The 25,558-nt window shown below is 25.9% G+C and overlaps 1 protein-coding gene across 4 annotated transcripts in view; it reads right to left on the bottom strand.

Annotated features, from left to right (window-relative positions):
- Positions 1-25,558, bottom strand: part of LOC136076731 (NACHT, LRR and PYD domains-containing protein 3-like) — a 72,378-nt gene that overhangs the window by 20,971 nt on the left and 25,849 nt on the right. For 3 of the 4 annotated variants that reach the window (XM_065790135.1, XM_065790132.1, XM_065790133.1), the window contains exons 3-6: positions 19,349-19,396; positions 6,473-6,583; positions 3,019-3,066; positions 1,725-1,772 (exon numbers count right to left, since the gene is read on the bottom strand). In XM_065790135.1, the coding sequence (XP_065646207.1) occupies positions 1,725-1,772; positions 3,019-3,066; positions 6,473-6,583; positions 19,349-19,396 (255 nt within the window). The remainder of the gene's footprint in view (positions 1-1,724; positions 1,773-3,018; positions 3,067-6,472; positions 6,584-19,348; positions 19,397-25,558) is intronic. The other variant, XM_065790134.1, reaches the window with a different exon arrangement.

Genomic DNA, 25,558 nt, shown 5'->3' with positions numbered 1-25,558 from the left:
CATAATTGAAACACAGTAAAAACATGTCATACAAGTCTATTGCAGTTAATACTTAAGTTCCTATTATCTATTAACTATTATCTATTAGTTACTTAATTGCTAACTTTACTAAAAACTTTTTACTGCCAACCCATTAATTAATGTTAAAGCTAGCACAGGAAAACTGAGGTTTTCTCAGCAAGGTTTGCTGGTGCTTCTGGTACAGTATTTTAAATAAAGTGCGCAGATTTTCAGATATTTTCTTTTCATTGCAGTCATGGCTTGTAAAACTTGCATGTCTATTGACTTTGAACCACAATTGAGTGTACCAGATAAAAAAAGTTTTGGTCAAAAATCTATGCTCTTCCTTATCATTTCGTAGAATAAAAAAAAAAATGAAATTTAAGATTAACTTTGTTTTTGTTAACTCTGTTAGGAGTATAGCCATCCACAACAAATTTTTTTTTTCTTAACATATCAACCTGAATTCAAATGCAAAAAAAACCAACATTATTTTCTTAAAATATTTTCTTTCAATTTCATGAAAATCAACGCCACAAAGTATTTTCCTATTTTTCCAATTTTTAATTTAAGTAAAATTTTTTGTTAGCTAAATTTTTTCATTAATTCTAACCCTGTTGGAGTTACGGTAAAAAATGTAAGTGTTAACTTTGTAAACAACAAATATGTTAAGAAAAAACGCCAAAAACTTTTCAAAATTCACATTTTGCAAATTAAAAATGTGTTAGTACACTATATACAAACTAAACGTCTTTACTTAAAACTTTTAATATGTCTGCCCATAATTTTAATAACAAAAGTTCAGCTTTTAATAAAACTTTTAATAAAATTTTTTTAAAAACCCAAGCATCCATTGATTCATTACAACTGCATCCATTGTTTAATTACAACATTCATGTTGTTAAAAGTCTCTAGTTGTGACATAAACTGAAGCGCTTAATGGAATGCAAATGTTTTTTTATAACCAACACAGACAAAATATAAAAGAGAAAATATAAGCTAATTATGTAAACTTAATCGTTAAAAAAACTATGCAGTGAGCTAACACATGTTATTAAAAACAGATATTTTTTGACACAAAATACAATGCAGGTATGTTATAATTTTTAGTTTGTTGACAAAATTATAGCTGAGATCTGGTCTAATGTCTAGATTGAAAAATTTCCTCTGATTGCAGATTTTTTTGCCCCTAAAAAATCTAAAATCTTTCTTAGTACTTTGAAACCAAGGATAACATTAGTTACGCTGATCATGTCTTTTTTTTTTTTTTTATGAATTTTTAGCAAGTTTTTTTTTTTTTTATATAGATATGTATTTTTAAAACAAATTCTCTCCATATAATTTTTTTAAATATATATATTTTTTTGTTGATGCAACTCCCTCTCTTAAAACTATAGCTCTAAAACACAAACTCAAGAAACTCAAACAAGACCACTGCACAAATAAACATATTGAGCAAAGTATTACTAGTGATATAATTGGGCCTTGGTCCAAATTTTCAGTTTCAAAACAAATCAAGGATAACTTCTGGTATTACATCACTGTAATACAATTTATACTTACAACAAAAACCACCAAAATAACTAAAATTGGTCACATTTTTTACCTACATTTTAGGATTTACCTTTATTTTTGATCAAACAAAAGGATATTAAAACCTTATGGCTACAAATCATTTTGGAATATACTTAATGTAAAGTAATTTTAAAAATATATATAATTACCTTTGTTGGCAGAAAATCTTGAAGTTATTTCTGTTGAACATGGAGTTTCTAAATGATTCAATTTAAAAGCTTCAAAAAAATTTTTTTTCGTGAGCGCAAAAGAACACAAAACTTACAAAAGAATAAAAGTAAAAAACAATGTTCTAAACAATCTTCTATTACAAGCAATAACAATCTTCTATTACAAGCAATAACAATCTTCTATTACAAGCAATAACAATCTTCTATTACAAGCAATAACAATCTTCTATTACATGCAATAACAATCTTCTATTACAAGCAATAACAATCTTCTATTACAAGCAATAACAATCTTCTATTACATGCAATAACAATCTTCTATTACAAGCAATAACAATCTTCTATTACAAGCAATAACAATCTTCTATTACAAGCAATAACAACCTTCTATTACATGCAATAACAATCTTCTATTACAAGCAATAACAACCTTCTATTACAAGCAAAAACAATCGCCTATTACAAGCAATAACAATCTTCTATTTTCATTTAAAGAACATTAATTAACAATAATTATATTAACTATTATTGATAATATTATTAGCCATTTTCGTTTGAAGAGCATTAATTAAAATTTTAATTACAAACCAATTTCAAAAAAGCTACACTATTTTTTTAACAATATTTTGTAGTACTGCTAATAACGTAGTGAAACTTTTACAAATAATCAAAATTTTTTTTTGTTCTTTAGTAAGTAATATTAATGTTAGTTTACTCCAAACACTTAAATATTTCATTTATAACTTTGATGTTTATAAGACTTGATAAGGTTTTTTAAGGTTATGCTTACTATTATTACATTTAAAATAAATTAAGTGATGGCTTTGAATAAAATTGAAACCTACATAACCAAAATGCAAAGGAGGAAACTAAAAGTTTTTGATAAAGACAAAAATGTTAAAATCTGATTTTATTTAATGCAATTTTTTTCAAACGTAAGATACTGTCTTAGAGTTAACAACCTGATAAAAACCAAATTAATACCAACATTCAGCATTCAACCTAACATCGACAGTTGAATGTAATTGCCTAAAATACAATATTTATAAAAAATTTAGAAAAATGACAATTCAGAAACTTCCATGCAATCATTTTTAAATTTTATCTAAAACAACCAAGTAAAATTAAAACTGATCCATTTACTTTTTTTACCTTACATTTAAAGCTTTACCTTTACTTTTTAAGCAAACAAAAGGTTATTAAAACCTGATTACTATAATTCATTTTGGAATATACTAAATGTAAAGTAATTGAAAAAAAAACACATAATTACCGTTGTTTGCAGAAAATCTTGAAGTTACTTCTGGTAAACCTGGAGTTTCTAAATGATTAAATTTAAATGTTTCAAAAAAAAAATTTTTTGTGAGCACAAAAGAACACAAAACTTACAAAAGAATAAAACTAAAAAACAATGTCCTAAACAATCTTCTATTACAAGCAATAAAAATCTTCAATTACAAGCAATAACAATCTTCTATTACAAGCAATATAAATTCTTTCTTCAAAAATGTATGCTCTTCCTTTGCATTTCATAGAATTAAAAAAATGACACTTGAGATGAAATTTCTTATTGTAAACTTTGTTACGAGTAACAAAAAATCCACAAAAAAATTTTTTTATTACTCAAAATTTTATTAACATTACAACTTGAACTCAAATGCAAAAAAAAAGCTACGTTATTTTCTTATGAACCAAGAATTTTTTCTTTCACTTTCATTAACATGAAAATAAATGCCACTAAACATGTTTTCCTACAAATTTTAACAAATTAAACTAAAATTTTTTGTTATGATATTCATTAGCTAGATTTTTTCATTTATTCAAACCCTGTTGGAGTTCGTGCAAAAAATGTATCTGTTAATTTTGTAAACAACAAAAATGATAAAAAAAAGCCAGAACATTGGAAAATTCACATTCTGCTAATTAAAAATTTGGAAATGCTTGAACTAAGGATCTTTATTTAAAACTTTAAATATGTCTGCACACAATTTTAACGACCAAAAACTCAGTTTTTAATAAAACTTCAGAATAAACAAAACTTTTTGGATTTTAGTGAAGGACAATTTAACCAAATCATTCTATAACTGTTTCTTATGAAGCATTTAGTGTTTTTGTAACTGACATGCATTTTTGTCATTATACTATTTTTTCGTATTCTGTAATCGCTTAGGATTTATTTACAAGCTATAGCAATCTTCTATTACAAGCAATAACAATTTTCTATTACAAGCAATAAAAATCTTCTATTACAAGTATTACATATTACAAGCAATAACATCTTCATTTAAAGAACAATTAAACTTTATTAACAAACTGACTTCAAAAAAGCAACGCTATTTTTGTAACAATATTTTGTAGCTAATGACGTAGTAAAACTTTTTCAACAAATCAAAAGTTTTTATTTATTTATTAGTAAATAATATTTATGTTACTTTACTCTACACACTTAAATATTTCATTTATAACTTTGATGTTTATAAGATTTGATAAGGTTTTTTAAGGTCATGCTTACTAATATTACATAAAAATAAATTAAGTGATGGCTTTGAATAAAATTGAAACCTACATAACCTAAATGCAAAGGAGGAAACTAAAAGTTCTCGATAAAGACAAAAATGATAAAATCTGATTTTATTTAATGCTAATCTTTTTCAAACGTAAGATACTGTCTCAAAACAACCTGACAAAAATCAAATTGATACCAACATTCAGCATTCAACCTAACATTGAGTGTTGAATGTAATTGCCTAAAATACAAAATTTGTAGTTGTCAAGAATTGAAAACGCCGTTTTGCAAAAGTAACAGAAATATATCACTAGAATTTATTTCTGTTACTTTTGCAAAACCGCAGGCATCAAAGAATAGAGTAACATGAAAACAGCAAATATCGAAAAACAATCATGTTTTTAGATATTTTATGTTTTTATGTATGTTGTTTTTTCAAGAAAAAAATATTTTACCATAAAAGTTATCAGCAAGTTCATGAAGAAAAAAGTGCTGGAGAGAGTAAATAAAATTTTAAAATTAATCGGTAAATGTTTTAGCTATTGGTCAAAAAATGCTGCTGCTAATTAAACAATACAATTGATAATGGAAAAATCTCAGATATATTATTTATTTTGTCTCAATTTGACTTAATATTTATTTAAGAATACATATCTTGTCTAAATTTGATTGCATAAATAAATTATATTGATGCGCTTATAATGCGTATAATTTGACATATAAAGAGAGAGAAAATTTGATTACCCTACCAAAAATAACAAATTTTGTTTTAGAAAAAAAACTGCTGGGTGATTAAAATTATCCATTAACTTTTATCAGATTTGCAATATTTAATGGTAATTTTACCATATATGCATTTTTAAAACTACCACAATAAAATAAATTACCGCAAAACAAGTTTATTTTACTATTTACAAAAAACAAATTTTGTAAATGTATATCTTGTGAAATGTCTATTTTGTTTCAATTTTTTTTTTTTTAATAATATTGAATAAATAACTTTTTTTATTATAATTTAACATAAATTAATTTCTTTCTTTTCTTGACATTTGTATAAATGAATTAAAATATGTTTTTTTTTTTTCATTATGATTTAAAATTTGAAAAAAAATTTTACTTTTAAAAAGTTATTAGCAATCAAAAAGTATTAATTGTTGCGAAGAAAAAAACTCAAGTAAATTACTGTACTTAAAGCACCTTTTTTTTGTGACAAAGATTTAAGTTTTCAAGTATCATTTATTAAAAAATATGTACTATTGCGGTTTCACTTGCCTTGAGACAATAAAGAAAAACATACGCTTTATAAATATTTTTGATGCAAGTTATAACTTTGATGCAAATTATAATAAGGAACTTAATTTTTTGTAAAAAAAGGAAAAAAGGGAAGAAACTCTGAGAGAAAAAAAACAACTAATCGTTTCTAATTTAAATAACTTTCTTAATCAAAATTCTTTCTTAATCATAAGGAAACTTCGTTTTTCACTTTTTTTGATATTGCGCAATCTGTTATTTATATAATGCTAATGAAACTATTATAAAATATTATTTTTCTAAACTATTATTTTTTGCAAAATAAAACTTATAAATATAAACGAAATCATTGCAAGAGCTATATTGCTTTAAGTGTAATTGCAAGAGCTATATTGCTTCAAGCAAAAAAATTAATAATAGTTATAAAAAAAATAAACTCTTTATAAGATGTCATTTAAAGATTGTAATAATTAATGTTTTTTTTCGATTAGCTAAAAAAACATTATGTTATAAAACCATTATAACAAAGAAACAAAATTTTAAAATATCAAAAGTGGCACAAATATAAAATAAAATTTAACATGTACTATTTTTTTGTCATTAATTTTTTTGTTTTGTTTTTTATTTATTTTTTAAATTTTTTAATTATTTTTGTTATTGTTTGCTATGAGAAATTGACTGAATAAATATTCTTGCTCTTGCGAGAACAAAAAATTTTTTGTTAAGTTTTCAAAAGATGAAATGGGTAAAAAATGAAAAAGAAATAAGTTGTGTCAATCATTCATGAACAATTTGGTGACACATTCTGTCTACAATGTTCACGGTCTTCTCATATCACTAATGAAGTTGAATAATTTAAAAGTAGTTTGGACTAGATTTCTTGCTACTAGTTAGAATTTTTTGCAATTAGTTGCTATTGCATTATGGATTATACTAAATGTAAAGTAATTAAAAAAATATATATAATTACCTTTGTTTGCAGGAAATCTTGAAGTTATTTCAGGTGAACCTGGAGCTTCTAAATAAATCAATTTGAAAGTTTCACAAAATCTTGAAGTTATTTCTGGTGAACCTGGAGTTTCTAAATGATTCAATTTAAATGTTTCAAAAAAAAAAATTTTGTTAGCACGAAAGAACACAAAACTTACAAAAGAATAAAACTAAAAATCAATCTTCTAAACAATTTTCTATTACAAGCAATAACAATCTTCTATTACAAGCAATAACAATCTTCTATTACAAGCAATAAAAATTCTTTCTTCAAAATTGTATGCTCTTCCTTTGCATTTCATAGAATTAAAAAAATGACACTTGATATGAAATTTCTTATTGTAAACTTTGTTACAAGTAACAAAAAATCCGCAAAAATTTTTTTTTATTACTCAAAATTTTAATGACAATATAACTTGAACTCAAATGCAAAAAAAAAGCTACATTATTTTCTAATGAACCAAGAATTTTTTTTTTTACTTTCATTATCATTAAAATCAAGGCTACTAAACATGTTTTCCTACATTTTTTAACAGATTAAACTAAAATTTTTTATTATGATATTCATTAGCTAGATTTTTTCATTTATTCAAACCCTGTTAGAGTTACTGTAAAAAGTGTATCTGTTAACTTCGTAAACAACAAAAATGTTAAAAAAAACCCCGCCAAAACATTAGAAAATTCACATTTTGCTAATTAAAAATTTGAAAATGTTTGAACTAAGGATCTTTATTTAAAACTTTAAATATGTCTGCACACAATTTTAACAACAAAAACTCAGTTTTTAATAAAACTTCAGAATAAACAAAACTTTTTGGATTTTAGTGAAGGACAATTTAACCAAATCATTCTATAACTGTTTCTTATGAAGCATTTAGTGTCATTATACTATTTTTTCGTACTTTGTATTCACTTAGGATGTGTTTTGTTTTTTTCTTTTCAAAATTAATTTAAAAAAAATTTTGATGAGTTTTTTTTAATAATTATATTTGTGAATCTTTTGTTTGAAACAGGTATGCTTTCCAAGCTGAATCCTTCATTTAATTACAACTTGCATGTTGTAAAAAGTCTCCAGTTGTGACATAAACTGAAGCGCTTAATTTAATGTAAATATTTTTTTTTAACTACCGCAGACAAAATTTAAAAGACACAATGTAAGCTAGTTATGTTTAACCTAATCGTTAAAAAACTCTGCAGTGAGCAAACAAATGTTATTAGAAACAGATACTTTTTAACACAAATTACAATGCAGGTATGTTATAACTTTGTTAACAATCTTCTATTACAAGTAATATCAGTCTTCTATTACAAGCAATAACAATCTTTTATTACAAGCAATAACAATCTTTTATTACAAGCAATAACAATTTTTATTTAAAGAACACAAATTTTTATTTACGTTCTTAAAGAACATAACTTTTTATTAACAAATTGACTTCGAAAAAGCTACGCAATTTTTCAACAATATTTTGTAGTACCGCTAATAACGTAGTGAAACTTATTCAACCAAATAAAAAATTTTACTTACTCATTAGTAAATAATATTAATGTTAGTTTACTCCAAACACTTAAATATTTTATTTACAACTTTGATGTTTGTAAGATTTGATAAGGTATTTTAAGGTTATACTTTCTAATATTACATAAAAATAAATTAAGTTGTGGTTTAGAACAAAATTGAAACCTACATAACTTAAATGCAAAGGAGGAAACTAAAAGTTCTTGATAAAGATAAAAATGATAAAATCTGATTTTATTTAATGCTACTCTTTTTCAAACGTAAGATACTGTCTCAAAGTAAACAACCTAACAAAAATCAAATTGATACCAACAATCAGTATTTGACACCAATCCTGATTTCAACCTAACATTGAGAGTTGAATGTCATTGCCTACAAAACAATATTTACAAAAATAGATACAACTGTAGCAGATCTAAATTTAGAAAAATGACAATTCAAAAACTTTCTTGCAACCCTTTCTAAATTTAACCTCATACAACCAAGTAAAAGTAAAATTGATTTACTATTAACAAATGAACATCAGGTATTTTTTTTGGAAACAATAATTTTAGAAAGAATCGAGCACTATGTTGTCAAGAATTGAAAACGCGGTTTTCAAAAAGTAACAGAAATAAATTTCTAGAATTTATTTTTGTTACTTTTGCAAAACCGCAAGCATCAAAGAATAGAGTAACAAAAAAACAGGAAATATCGAAAAACATTCATAGCTCTTGTTGCTCTCTTAAGAAATATAAAATTTGTTACCAACAAGTTCATAAAAAAAAAAAGTGCTGTAGAGTGTAATTAAAATTCTAAAATTATTCGTTAAATGTTTTAGCTATTGGTCAAAAAATGCTGCTGCTAATTAAACAATACAATTTATTATGGAAAAGTCTATGGAAAAGATATATTATTTATTTTGTCTAAATATGACCCAATATTTATTCAAGATTTTTTATCAAGTCTTAATTTGACTCTATTTATTTAAAATTATTCATCTTGTCTAAATTTGACCTAATAGTAAAATATATTGATGCACTTATAATGCATATAATTTGACTCAATTTAATAATTGTAAGATGTCACAGAAAAAGTTCATTAGTGACTGAATCTCAACCATTCAAATTATCAATCTTTACTAGATAATTGTCATGTTTACCTGGGGTAATAATAAGTTGAAAAAAAAGTATTGAAATTACTATTGTAAGAAAACATCAGTAATTAGTTTTTGAGTAGCTTGAGCACCTTAGTCCACCTCTTTTAGAACAATCTTACTATATTATTGTCTTGAAGAGCATCATCAATCTTAAGATGTACAACATTTTCCTAGTTTATTATCAGTGGCATGGTGGCCCCAGAGGCTATGCAGGAATTATGTAAAGTATTTATAACTCCTGGATTATTTATTGTTCAGCTATTAAACAATATAAAAATACTTTCAACACAATATACTGTTTTAGGAAATAAGCTGTTGGGTGATAAAAATTATCCATTAACTTTTCTTTCATTCTCAAAAATTATTCATATGTTGATTTTGCCATAAAGGCAGTTGATAGAACCAACTTATGGATTTTACTATATTCATATATGGATAACCACTACATAAATAGGCATTTTTAGAAAAATCCTGCATGGGCTTTTCGGAGCCAGCAATTGGCAATAGCACTCTACTGTTTACCATTGACAATTTCCATGAAGTACAAAAGTATTATTATTAACAACCAAACATTTATGCCCTTAAAAAGATGAAATGGGTAAAAAATGAAAAAAGGATAAATTGTGTTAATCATTCATAAGTATTTTTAGAACACATACTGTGTCTACAATGTTTATTGTCTTCTGCATATCACTGAGAAAGTTGAATACTTTAAATGTAGTTTGGACTAGATTTCTTTCCTAGTTATTATTTTTTTGCAATTAGTTGTAAAGCAAGATTATTGACAAAATTGACAAAAAATTAGGAAGCGGCCGGATTTGAAATTTGGCCAGGGCCAGGTTTGATAAAATATAGCTGGGGGCAGGAAAAGTTTGTGACCAGGGCTGCATACATCCTAAGCCTTACCGGGAAGCGTGTGCGGTCACACGCCTTGTTCATCCATGTTTAAAGTAATTTTTTTAGACTAACTTACTACCGCAGTTCATATCTTTTAACTTATAAAGCATTTTAATAATTCGCTGCAAAAAGCTAAACTTATCTACTTAGAAAAAAAAAACACAAGCTTTAAAAAAGGAAACAAAAATGTAACGAAATATTAAGTTTAATTAAACAAACTAGAAGAATTAACAATTAAAAAAAGTAAATTAAAAAAAACTTTTTTAGAATATTTTTATACAACTTTTGTATTCTTTTTTTAAGAGTCATTGTTGAAAAAATCATTATCTTTCATAACAATTTAACAACATTTGAAAGATTTTTATCAGTCCACATAATTAAGAAACTAATTTGCTATGTACGATGAAACTATGAGAAACTTTGACTGATTTTTTTTCTTATGTTTATTCGTTTGTTATGTTCATTTCTTTTCGCTTTTAAAAAAGTTTTGCTATATTAGATATTTTTTCTCAATACTAATAATAGGAAAATAAAAAAATAAATTGTTTATTTGTAAAAAAAATTATTTGGTTAATAAATTTTGGTAATGACGGAATATGTTAAGCAAAAGAATAACATAGTTTATTTAATAAATGTATTTATCGCATTTGATGCATGTCTGAAATTGTTTCTTTTATATTGTCTTATTTCCAATGTTAATACAAATTACTAGAGATAATGAACATAGTTATCTGGAAAGAACTTTTTTTCTGACTTTACTCTTGAATCAGATGGCCATATTCTTCCTGTCATACCAGTTAAATAGATTAACCCATTAACATCCAAATCACACTTGCTTCCAATGCTAAAATTAATTCTCAATTAATTAATTCTACAGTAGTAAAAGTTCATTAATTGAGGATTAATTGTAGAATGTATTCAAGTAATTACATTTATTATTTCTATTTATTCTATTATTAGCTTATTGTTTTTTTCAAATCTCAAAGTTATAAAAAAAAAATACTCTTAAGAAAAAATTTGAATACACAAGCAAATGTGAAAATTATATTATTTTGTGAGAATATAGGTGGTAGTCATCATTCCTGATAAGTTTTGATAACAATGATATCAACGTTCTGATAACAATGGATTCAAATTTATAGAAGTAAGATTCCTCTAAAAAAAACCTCCAGACTTAAAATGTAAAAATTATTTCCATATAAGAACTGAAAACTAACCGGGTGTACAGTAAATTTAACACTTGAAACTTTTGGAAATGTATCTTCAAAAAAAGAAATACAGAAAAAATAATTTTGGGATGTTTTGTAGCTGCTGAGATATCTGAACTTAAACTTTCTATCAAATTAGGACTTTGGAAATCGGCCATTTTGAATTTGTTATATAACCAATATCTCTGAAAACAAATCTAAAAATGCTTTTTATTCTTTTTGAATAAAAGTTCTAAAATTAAATTCAAAGTTAATTAATTTTAAGTGGGGTCAAAAAAAAAGTAGTGGTCAAGTATTACTTCATTTTATGATGATGCAATCTTTATTTTAAGGTATTGAATACGTATGATGCAATTACATTTTATTACATTTGATAAATAAAAAACATTTTTATATTTAGATAAAATAAAAACAAGTATTTTAAAAGAACTAAAATGAGTAACATTGGAGTGAATGTAGAGATATTTACATATATTATGTTACATTTTGTTTTCTTTGGGCAATGAATTAATAATGAAATAATTTAATGATATATAATAAGATTACTTTTTTTTATTTATATTGCAAAAAAGAAAATTCATTAAAAAAAGTCTTTTTTTTATTTTTTTATTTGATTTCTTTTATTTTTTTAAATTTCTCCTGCATTTTACGGGTTTTCTTATTTTCTCTATAAAGACCCTATTAACAGATACGGAATGTTACAGATCTTTATTAAGTATGGAAAATCATGCGGACAAGAAATGCACATTCCTGGTAGGCCTGCAACCTAAAATAGTATAGGCCTAGATTGGACAATAAGGGTTGAAAAGACAGCCTGACCTGATCCAGGTAATCTAAAAAATGTAATATTGGAGTTTACTAAACCTTGATTGTCATAAAACTTTCGCTAACACCTTTTTCGCCCACCATTTTACTCAAATGGATGGCAAAAGAGTTATTTAAAGCTTCACTAAAGAAAAAAAAAAAAGGCTTTGAGATGTAAAATAACTTTAAATGACTATAGTTCTATAAGTTTTTATCATAAAAAGATGCATGTTACGAAACTAAACAAAAGTATTGTTGCGACTAGAAAGTGACCAGCGCCCCAGCCTAGACCATCGGCTTAAAGTGAGACTTTTTGAAAACCAGGCCTTGGCAAAATTATAAGACTTAGCAGAGATTAATAGCCGAGGCTAGAAAAGAAAAAAATAACATATATAATTATATATTATAACTCTATACTTACATTTACTACTTTTTTTAATTACTGGCTTATATTAATTTTTTTTTTAAACTCTAATTTACTTCAAACAAGGTTGCAAGTAACCACAATGAAAAGTTCAAAAAAATCGACAGACCAAGATTTATTTGGTGAAGCCATTAAGGAAAAAATTGCCAAATGAAACAGAAATGAAAAAAATAAACCTATTAACACCAAATAGTAAGACAATCCAACAAACAACAGCGCGTTAACTAAAGATGTCTAAAGATATCTTAGAAGAGTGTAAAAAATTACTAGAAATAAGATATCACAAGCACTTAAAACAAATGTCAAGAATTTTTATCAGAGAGAAGAATATTTTTGGATTTGTCCTGCTAAGAAAGAACTTGTTTCAGTTAAAATCAATGGTCAAAAATAACATATCCAAAAACAATTATTACTTGTAAATCTAAAAGAGCAACATTCAGAATTTCTAAAAACAGGAGAGAGAATAGGATTCTCAAAGTTTTATCAGCCTCGTCCAAAATGGTGCATAACAGTAAATAGTGCATCTGGTGTGCATTCAGTTTGTGTCTGTCAAAATTTTTTAATCTTTTTCTTTCTTTTAAAATTCAAAGTTGATTTCTTATGCAGTGCTCAGTCACATTGAATATAAAGAACTTTTATTAAAAACAGCATGTGACGTTAAGAATCGTAGCTGTATGCTTCATAGTCATGATGCTGCCCTAATGTACAGAACTTAAAACAGTATAAAAATGATATCTTCAATCAGCATGGTTTTGAATATAAGGATATAGTTGCTGTATAAAGTTAAAAAACGATTAAAAAAAGGTAAAAAAGGAGCTATTAGTTTATTAACTTTTGAACAGGAGTTTCTTGAAGAAATTGTTTCTACAATTGAAAATTTGCAATCACACCATTTTATTTTTAAGACAGTCCTTATTCTTTTGAATTTTAAAAGAAAATATTCAACAAAACCAAATTATTATTTTGCTTGATTTTGCAAAAAATTAGTTTAATAGCACACGAGGCAGTACAAGGATTTCATTGGAATAATAGCCAAGCAACACTATATCCGATCGTTATTTACTACAAAGAATCTGAAAATAAACTTAAACCAATAAACTATTGCATAATATCTGAATGTAAGCAATATGATGCTATTGCTGTTTTAGCTTGAGTTTTAGAAGATATAAAGATTGTTCTGCCAAATTTGACCTTATGTTTTTACTTTGGTGATGGTGCAGCTAGCCAATGCAAAAACTATATACCTCTTAGCAATCTATGTCATCATTTTTAAGACCATGGAATACGTCAGAGTGGCATTTTTTGCAATAAGTCACAGTAAAAGTCAATGTGATAGCATTGGTGGGACCGTAAAATGATTTGTAGCAAGGACTAGCCTGCAAAATAACCAAATATTATCTGTCAATGAAATGTTTAAATGGTGTACTGAAAATATAACAGGTATTAAATTCATAAGTTTTTCTGAAACTAAAAGAACAGATCATATAGAAAATGCTTAGCTAGATTACCGTCACACTAATTCTAAAAGATTGTCAGGAATGCAGTCACATGTTTTATTAATAATGGGAAGTTTGAAATGAAAAGTATATCAGGTGATACATATTTTGTAACAGTTAATGCGATTAATAATAAAGAAGGCTGGTCTTAGGATCGCATAGATGATTTGCATGCCGAAATATATCTTGCATGTATCTATGATAATGAGTGGTACTTTGGAATTTTACAAGAAATCGCAGATGATTCAGATATTTATACAAAATATATGCAACAAAATGGAGTAAACTTTAAATAGCCCAAGCGAGAAGACAAATCTTGTGTTCCCGTTGTAAATCTTTTAGCAAAAGTAAATACTCTAGTTGCACAATGTCAATCAGCAAGAAGATATCAAATTTTTGAGCAAGAATTTGAAGAAATACTATTAAATTTTGAAACATTTAAAAAAAATATTCAGATGTTTATTTTGAAAGCAAGATATATCATTTATTATTTTATTTTTAACATTATTTTATTGCAATTGAGATTTACTTTTTTGCTTTTTTTTAAGTTTCAAATTTATTCAAACATTGGAAAAATATAAGCTTCTATGTAAGGATATCTTTATTTTAAAATTTGGTTTTGTATTCCTTGTTTAAAAAGAATAAATCAACAAATTTTTACATTAAAATGTTCATTGGTTTTTAAGATATTGGCTACATAACAAATTCAAAATGGCCCATATGGATTTCAAAAATCCTATTTTGATAGAAAATTCAAGTCCAGATATCTTAGTAGCTACAAGACATCCCAAAATTATTTTTTATTCTTATATTGAAGATACATTCCTTAAAGTTTTAAGTAATAAATGTACTGGACAACCAGTTTATTTTTAGTTCTTAAATGGATCTAACTTTAACATTTTAAGGCTGGAGGCTTTTATAGGTGGTTTTAATTCCTATAATTTTGAATTCAATGTTACAAAACATATTAGGAATGATGGTTACCACCTATATTATCACATAATAAAAAAATTTCACATTTATAATAACATAATAACATAATAACAAAAGTAACACAATATTAATAATGCAAATGAAAGCGAAACACTTGTGTGTTTTGCTTTCATTTGCATTATTAATATTAAAATTTTTTCTTTAAAGTGTTTTTTGTATATCTTTGAAGTCCAAGATGTCCAAAAATAACCATTTTTTTAATTTTTTTTGGAAAAAAACAATGAATTGCTCAAAATAAGCTAAGACATTAATTTTTTAAATTGCCATAATTTTAGAATGCTTCAGGATAATGAGTTGAAATTTTTAAGAAATTCTTTTTTCCATAAAATATACAGATGGTGGAAGTTTAAAAAAAATCTGAGATCATCTTATATGGAATGACCTTATACTATATAGGGTGTAAAGTATCCCATTGTGATAAAGTATCCAAAGTAGCATTTTCTTTAAAAGGATCCATACTAAATGGAACTAATAAAAACTACATTTGTCCCATTTGTCTAAACAATTGTTACTGTTATACAAGTTCGCAAAACAATTTGCCATACCTAAATCTTTCTCATAATAAACTCAAGCTTAAATGATGCAAATAAGTTCTTACATATTTCACAACATGAAACACTAATCATAAAATTTTTTTTAAATTTGAATTCTATAATCTTGCTTATACCAATATATCAACTTTGACATTCTATATTGATGACCTTAGATTTCTGCTAGCCCTTTTGAAAAACCAAAAATGATTGCAATATTTGAGATTCATTTATAGCGAAATGGCCCCAGACAAAAATTCATTAGAAAATGAGAAAACTATAAAAATTTGATAGAGAATTTTTTTTTAACGTTTCAGGCAGGTTTCAATAATGCCATTCTTTATGTTAAATAACATGGATTTGCTAAAGTAATGTTTTGCAATCCACTGCTCTTCTAGGCATTTAACAGTTTTGCAGACCAGGAATGGGTATTTTTAACATTATGCTACCATCAAGAAAAAAAACTTTATTACATGAAATAACAAAAACAACTCATAAATTTGTAATTAATGATTTGCTTCCTAAAGTTCCATCATATTTACTTTCTTGGATTTCAATTCACTAAGAATACTTTCTTTGTAGATTATAACTCTTTTCAAGATATTACATTTTGATAAGATTGTAATTTTTTTTTTCTGCTTTAAATGCAAAATTATCAGCATCTTTATCAAGCTCAATAATAGTCTTTTACATAGCGACAACTTTAAAATTTATTTCTTGAAAAAATCTCTTTTTCATTCATCTCCTTGTTCAATTTCAGAAAAAATCATCTTTATCAATAATAGTTTTTTCCAAAGAGTCGACTTCAGTATTTATTTCTTGAAAACTTTAATCTCTTTTTCATTCTTCTCCTTGCTTAATTTCTGAAAAAACTGAAATATTACATTTGTGCAATAGTATATATAATAATATAGTTGTTTAACAACATAGCAATAAAAAAAACTGAAATATTACATTTGTGCAATAGTATATATAATAACATAGTTATATAACAACATAGCAATATTGCTATTAATTTGATTTATTTGTTCTTAACTTTTAGTTATTTAGCAAACATGTTTCTTAAATCATATTTATTTGAATTAAGAGAAGATCTGTCTTAAAATAACAAATACTTCGGCATTTGAAAACTGTGAGGTTCAATGTTTTTACTTTTTTATTTTCATATACTTTAATAATAGCTTACTATTTTAATTTCTTTATGATTTTTTTAAAATCCTTTAAGATGCTGAATAGCTACCATCAAATGGCAACCGATAAGCCACCAAAAAACTTATAGTAAAGCGCACAAATTAACAAGGAGGTTACCGGTCAACAACCGCCTGGAATGTCCAAAATTGCAGCTTTGACCTCTCAAAATAACAAAATAACGAGGGTTTACCGGTCAACGACTGTCTGGAATGTGCAAAACTGATGTTTTGACCTCTAAACATAAAGTTTTAGAAAAATGTTTTTACAAACAACAAAGATGTAATTAGAAAATGCTAAAAATTTTTAAAAAACTATAATATTTTAGACTGAAATATTTTGAAAAAGCATCCAAAAAATACTTACGATTTATTTAAGCTAATACAAAGCAGATTTGAAAAAAAAAACTTTCTTCGCTTGAAAAAATCTGTTTTAAAATCCAGAAATAATTCACTTAATTGTCGTCAGCAGTTACGACAAAATTGAAAAAAGAAAGTTTGATATAAAGCCCTCATACTCTTCAGGTGGATTTAGCATCCACCAAATCCAGATAATGAAGTTAATAAAAAATAAAAAGTTGGAAATTATAAGGAAGTTGTAATAAAATTTGTAGATAATTCCAATATGAATCAAAGATAACAAATTTCAAAAAAATGAACTATTGGATGAATAATTGATCATTATTGTCTAAAAGTTCAAATAAATTTTTGATACATATTTTATGTAATTTTACTAAACTGATTAACTGATTAAACCTTTTTTAAAGTGTCAATCCAATATTTAACATTTGTTATATAAAGTTGACTTTCTGTGTTCTTGATTTTAACCTTTAAGAAATGATATATTGAGTTTTTTTTTTCAGAACATGGTAAAATTTTACTAAAATACTTTAATGATTTAAGCTACAGAGTAAAAATAATCAGTGCAAACTTGTTATTTTTATGCTTTTGTCAAATTCTTGATTTTAAAAAATCACAGGAAAAATCTTTCCAAAAACTTTCTCAACTCATTTCATGATTATTTTTTTACAATTGCAAGAAATCTTTACATAACATAACTGTAACATCCACCTTGAAAACCAAAATCCTAACTCCTTCTATATAATCCTTAGAAAAAGCACTGGGCTAAATAGTATTTTATTACAAATATTTATACTTGCATAGAAAGAACTAAGCTATCTTTTGAGCATTTTAATTAAACAAATCATTTTGAATTCAGAGACTATCCTGACAAAATTTACTTTTAAAATTGCTGAAGTTGTCCCTATTATCACAAATGGCTCCCAACTAGATGATTGTAAGCTTTTTAAATCAATCTAATACTCTTCCTATTTAATCTAATAGCTTTCAATTTGGTTTTCATAAAATGCATTGTACAAATCAAGCACTCATAAACATAACTGTGACAAATATGTGAAGCTCTTGATTAAAAACTAGTAGAGTACTTTTTGATTTCCATAAAGTGTTTGATACTGTTGACCATATAATTCTGTTGTCTAAATTGAATTATTAGGATGTCAGAAGAGTTGCACTTAAATTGTTTGAATTGTATCTCTACAAGAATTCTTAGTTCGGAAGCATTGGTTAAATCTTGGGTTCTCTTCTTTTCCTCATTTTTATGAATGATTAAAACATATGTATAAAACTTAGAGATTTACTTATTGTAAGTAAATCTCTAAGAAAATTCCATAAAAATCCTAACCATGACCTTGCATGTTTGGTTCAATTTTTTAAATCTCCATTTATTAGGTTTTTAATTTGAGATGTATTTATCTCCAAAAATGGAGATATAATACTCAAATTAAAACCTCAAATTAAAAACATAATAAATATCAAAAAAAATCTAAACAAATAATTCTTTTCCAGCCAAGTTTCCAGTTTTAATCCGGACTTATTGTATTATATATTTTATAAAAGTAAGTAAAGATAAATTCAACTACTTCTTAAACTTTGCAGTTGTATGAGATATCATTCATGATAACATGCCAATTGCTCTTAATAGCTATTTTAAAATCACAAATGATATTCAGTACTACAAACTTAGATTGGTATCTTGTTATAATCTAGCTGTTTATCTAAATTATAAATGTTTTTAGATTTACAATAATTTCAAACCTATTCCATTTCTTATTTTGAGTGTTTTTTCAAAAAATTGTGACAAACCCAAATCTTTTTGGAATATTTGGAGGTCATTACTTTTATCGCAATAAAAATTTCATAAAAGTAACTGAAAAATGAATAAACTGTTTGGTAGAGAATTGAATAAGGAATCTTTTAGAGAAATAATAAAATTGCATAAGAAATAACACAGTTAAAGGCAAATAAACAGAACAAGCAACAAAACTAAACATGTAAAAATGAATGTATAAAAAAAAAAGTTAAATATTTAATAAAAAAAGGGATAACATAAAAATAAAATTTTCATAAAAAATGTTATAAATTTAGGATTTTTAATTTTATAGATACATAGATACTAAGTACAAAATCAATTTAAATAGATATGACAAAAAAATTTAACATAAAAAAAAAGTTTTAATGAATATTATTTTTACAACACTGTAACACAAAAAATAGTAACATTTAAAATGTTTTGTGCTACAAAACATTTTAGAATATAGTTAATATTAAGTAATTTTAAATATATCAAACATAACAGTTACCTTTCTTAGCGGAAACTCTGTTAGAACTTTCTTGTGAACAAGAAGTTTCTAAACGATTCAATTTTATTTTCAACTTTTTAATTTCAAAAAAATAATTTTTGAGCAAAAAAACATGATTAAAGTACAAATACAAAAAACAAAGTACAAGACTAGCAAATCTTCTACCACTAGCAGTAAACAAATAATAATTGACAAAAACTAGGGCTGAAATTTTCAAATTTTTTTTTTTTCAATGAACACACATACTTTTATAAAATTCATTTCTTTGTTTTAAAATATGTGTTTTATCATTGTAGTATTTCGGTATACTTTAAATATTTCAACCAATAATATAAAATAATAAAGACCCACAAGCCAAAAAAAAACAACATCAATTTTAAAAAAGATAAGAAGTTTCTTTTGTATAAAGATTGCTAAGAAACATTTTCATAAAAAGTACATGTTTTAAATGCACTAGCTGCACTAGATTATAATAACTGATCTAAAAATGATATTAGAAAACAAATATATAAATATAAATATAAAATATAAATATAATATATTAGAAAACATATACATAAATATAAAATATACATAAATATAAAAGTTGTCCTTGATGGACAGCACTCTTACTCATATTCTGTAACTTTTGAGGTTCCTCAAGGTTCAATCCCTATACTCTATTAATTAATGGCCCTATATTCTTTTTAATTTACATTAACGATCTTCCAGATATTCTCATATCTAAGGTGGCATTGTTCGCTGATGATATTACCATTTATTTTTGTCATGATTAGAAGCCAACACTCTCAGATTGTTTGGAGGGGGCATTTGAGCTAAATAAGAATCTCACTTCTGCTACAGCATGGGGCTCACAGTGGCTGGTGAACTTTAATTCAGATAAAACTCAATTTAGATCTTCCTATATTTATGAACGGTAATGTACTTGATGAGTCATCAACGTTGCAAAATTAGCATCTGCTAAGGTTGCATCTCTATATCGAGCTCGACCCTTTTTTTACTCCAGATTCTATTCTACCCTCAAATCCAGCCTTGTATGAAATACTGTTGACATATTTGAGGCAGATCTTCTAATGATGCCCTTTCTCTTTTAAACAAGGTGCAAAATCGGATTGTAAACATAGTTAGACCTGCTCTTGCAGCCAACCTCCAACCATTATCTTATTATCATAATGTTGCTTTTCTTTCTCTTTTCTACAAATTCTATAATGGGCACTGCTCTAATGAGCTAGCGTCTCCTGTGCCATCTTCTAAAATTCATTTGTGTGTTTTTTTCGTCATTTAATTAGGTCTCATCCTATTTCTGTGACTGTTCCTAAATGCTCTAAAAAATCTTATTTGTCTGGTTTTTTTCCTTGAACATCTGTTCTTTGGAGGCCTTAGATGTAAGACCTTGCTAATTATTAATAATAGAGAGAAGATCGGATAGTAGTCAAGATTCAGTTGAGCACTTATTAAATAGTTTACAGAAAACTGAAGAGAAATGATGGAACATTTTTTTTGTAAGACTATGACTGGAATGTTGTTTGAAACACAAGCCACAGAAGAGTTTAACTTAGATATGACTTTAGCAACAGAAGCTGGAGTGATTTGAATGTCCAACAATGGGTTAACCTGTTTAACTGGAATGACAGGAAGAATTTTATTAGAACTGAAAAAAGTTTTTTTTAAATAGTTCTCTCTGATCCTTAAGAGAGGTAATAAGACCAGTCCCATGAATTAGAGATGAAATGTTACACTTACCTTTGCTAATGACGCTCTAGTAGATTTTTCAATAGTCTCTAGAATCTCTAACTACTGAGGTAAGATAAAAGATTTAGTAAACTGGGAATAACGGAGCTCAGCATAAATTTTCATTTCAATGGAAAGATTAAATTATTTTTTGCTTTTTTTAAAAAAAATTCAAAAATCATTAGTCATTTTTTCAACAAAATAATTTAACTATTTGAGTGTATTAACTTAAATGATTTATATATAAAGTTTGTTAAAGAGAATATAGCTGTCTAAAAAAGTGTTTGCTTATAAAATTGAAACTTTTGAAAAAATAGATTATTTATATTATACTGAGATAAAATAAAAGATTTAGAAAACTGGAAATAATGGGAATAAACATTTATGATTAAAGGAAAGTTGAATTTTTTTGAGTAAAACAAAATAATAAACACATACCAAGAAAAACTAACTTTGTAGTTTCTCTCCAAGCTTGCCATCTCCATATAAGCGCGCTGATTCAAGTCTTTAAAATATATGCTACAATCTACAGATTTTATTTTAGCACATTTCTTTATTAGGCAAATTAATTTCTTAATTTTTTAAATCAATATTAATTGTATTTGTTTCATTTGTTATTTAAAATAAGCGTTCATCATCAATTATATGACTTTCCTATAAAAATTATAGGAAGCTAAACATAAGAATGTCTTTTAATAGACCGCGAGAACCAAATAAAATTAAAAATTTAATGATACACTCTTACATATAATGAATATATAAAAAAGACATTGATAATTTTATTATTTATACTGAATTTTTTATCTTTTATGTAAACAATGTGAACTTTTTTTCTGGTTTATCTAAGCTGTTTATTGCTATGACGTTTTTGTTTCCCTATCGAAATGACATTTTAAAAATTCTTAAATTTTTGATTAATAAATAATTTTGACAAACGACATCGTTTATTAAAGATATTTGTAGAATGCTATAATTTTTAGTTAGAAAGTATTGATATTATGTCGATTTAGTGCAAATTTTGATGATTTGCATGTGAATATAAAACTAATTTTGTATTTTGCATTTGGATTTTGATAACTAACTGATTAAAATATCGGCAACTCCATACTGATTCGAACCTCTTAGAAAAAGACAAATATAACCTGTATGGATAAAAAAGGCTATAAATATAAACTATAAATAGTTGACAATAGGTGTAAATGTGGATACTGTAAAACTATGGCACTTGAAAAAAAAAATTGCTTTAGTTACGTTAACATAAATGAAATAAATATTTTAGATCAACAAATATTCCTAAATAAGTAATATTCTTAAAAATATAAACTAATGGACGCAATATTAAAAAAAATAATAACAAACATTAACTTTTTCTACATTATGTCTTCACAAAGTAAAAAAAGTTTTTTTTTTTTAAAGATTAGAAATGTATAACAGAGCATAGATGCTTTTTTGACTTGTTGCATTGAATGTCACTGAAAATATATCCATATCCAAAACCATATCCTATATGGATATGAATGGCTAGTCTGAATGACAGGGAAAAAGCTTGTATGCCAGATTCATCTAAAGAAACCACTAATAAATATTTATATATATGAGCATTTCTGAAAACTTATGCAGGGAAAGAAAGTATTTATAACAAACAGCTTTTTGTTAATTAAAGCAATAAATAATATTTCATGTCAATAATTCAAGACAGATGGCAAAAAACATATATATATAATATTTCCCAATTTATATGTCACATTTTGCAACTATTTTACATTAAAAGCAGTCTTTTAAAATCAAAAAACTAACAAAATTGACAAAAAATTTTTAATAAATGATTTCAATTTTAAAATTGACTCGACAATACCTCACTTTTTTGCAACCTTTACCAATAATCATTCAATTTTTAAAAATAAAAAAAGCAATGCATGTTTTACAGGACAAATTTGATTAAATATATTCTTGCATGATTAACTTAGAACTCCGAGAAAAATTGTTAGATTTCATATTCAAATTCTACAGTGATGCTATATACTAAAACTCTTAGGAATTAAACGTGCTTGAATAAATCATAAAGATTGCAGCATATATTTTACTTTTGGATAACTGTTCAAATTGGTTGTTAAAACCAGGCCATAAAACAGCCTGACATGCACAACATTTGCATTTCTCAATTCCTATGTGACCTTCCTGCAATTTAGAAAAAAAATTTTTTGGCATACTAACTTTGTTAATCAGTTTTGATACATCAAGAGTCCATCAATTTTAATTTTTCCATCTTCAAAATTCCAATAAAGCTGAAGATTGCTGGACATTATTTACTTGAATTCCGCCATCCAGAAACTATACTTTCTTGCAATTGTTGTAAAAGTTCATCTTTCTAAGTTTTTTTTCTAAATTCTTCTAAATACTCTCTGTAGCTGGAATATGTTTACTTATTTTAATGTATATGTTCGCATATGTAACATAATGTTATTTATGTCATATGTTCAGATCATTTTCTGCAATTTTGTCATCGTTTGTAGGTTGAGAAACAAGTGCACAAGACATTGCATAAGCATCTGTAATTGACTTACCAGCAACATGCTCTGCGATAAATGAAAATCCTAACAACTTCATTCTTTATTGTTGAAATCTTGGTGACATATCAATAAAACAATAATAATAAACAATAAAATCAAATGCTCTATAGTATGACTTTCTGTCCATATCCATGTTAATTTTGAACCTAAAAGATCTTGCAAAGGTTGAGCTAGTTTAGCAAGTTATGAATTAAATTTTGATAACTATGTCTTGAAAACAATGCAAAGCTGTAATACTTGTTGGTTTCACTCCATCTGCTGAAATTTTATGTCCTATAAATTCCAACTAACTTTGATTAATTACGCACTTTTCTAAATTAAGGATAACTCCATGTTCTGCTAACTTGCTTAGTAAAGCAATTATATTTGCATTGCTAAGTAAAGGTATAGTAAATGTACACTTTAACAGACTTTCCAAATTCATGGTCAGTTGCCAATATCACGAGAGTGTCTAATTTAGCTATATATTTACACCCGTTTCCTTGTTGGGCCAATGTATGATCTACACTTTTTAATTCTTAGAATTAGCGTTTTGTATCTTTATTTAGTTGTATCAAATCAATACAAATATGAAGATGTCCATTAGATTTTTTCACAACTAGAATCGGATGAAACCAGTTCGTAGGTTGATCTACTACTTTATTAACACCAATCTGATTTAAACATTCCAGTTCTAACTTTAATGGTTCTAGAAGTGGGAATGCTACTCACTGTGGTGCTCCAATATAGTATAGTTTCACATTTACATGTACTTTAATATGTACAGGGTCACCTTTAATTGTTCCTAACTCATTAAATACTGAAAGAAACTGTTCTACCACGCTATTTTTTGTTATTTTAATCAAATCACACATAAATTTTTCAGGAATGTCTACTTTAGGGATGCTTTTTTAAACAGAATTTACATGTCAATGAATTTAAAAGTCTTTTATATTGCCAGTGTTCACAGTGTTCTGTGTCTGAAAATTAAATTTTGTTCTATAATTGTTGTCGGATCCAATCTACACTTTCACTTTTATTATTTCATAATTCACCACTTGTACTTTTTTGGAAGAACTTTTCAAAATGTAATTTTTCTTGTACTTATTCATATTGTATTGAAGATTTTAACTCTTGGGTCATTCCATATCAAATCACCTTATGGTCCCCAGGGTACCAGCTTAAATTTGCTTCAAACTTTGACCACATACAGCTTTTATGAAAAAAACACAATCCTGAATATTTCAGCTTGTTTGACCAAACCATTCAAAAGTTATAATTGAATTAATATTGATCAAAATCAGGAAAATTTGAGTATCTGGAGCTTACAGTAGATTTTTTCAATTTTTACCAGATTATAACTTTTTAAATAAAATAGATGATCACCTGAAACTTTAAAGGGTAATAGTTTTTCACACAAATAATTTATTTTTGCAGGTGTTTTTGACTGACTTTAAACAGTTTTTGAGTTCTTGTACCTCAAAGTTGCTAAATAATGCAATGTTAGAAAAAAATTTGGAAACAATAATGTGCTACAGTTCAATACCAACAGACAAGCTCTGCCAACTTTTTGTCACTTTTGTGTACTTAGAGTAACTACTTGTGGAAAAAATTAAAATTATGTGTTAAAAATTATTTTAGCACTTGTAGCAGCCTGTTAAAATATAACTTTTTTTTTAATATACAATAAACTACATTCACTTTGTAGGCATAGAAAGTAGTGTTAAAATAAATAATGAAACATATTGCTGGCAAGGTTCTATATATAAACAATCACCAAGAAAAAATTTAAAGACCTATACTCTATCTTATGAAATGATTGTAGCCCTAAGACTTAGTTGTATATTTTTATTTTTTCCCTAAATAAATATAATCAAATTTTTCCTAAAAACAAAATTATCAGTGTCTTAACCTAATTTATTTGATATGA

The sequence above is a fragment of the Hydra vulgaris genome, chromosome 02, assembly GCF_038396675.1.
Source record: "Hydra vulgaris chromosome 02, alternate assembly HydraT2T_AEP".
NCBI classification, from domain to species: Eukaryota; Metazoa; Cnidaria; class Hydrozoa; order Anthoathecata; family Hydridae; genus Hydra; species Hydra vulgaris.
Note: the sequence above shows the minus strand (reverse complement) of the source record. Positions and strands in the feature narration are given on the sequence as shown.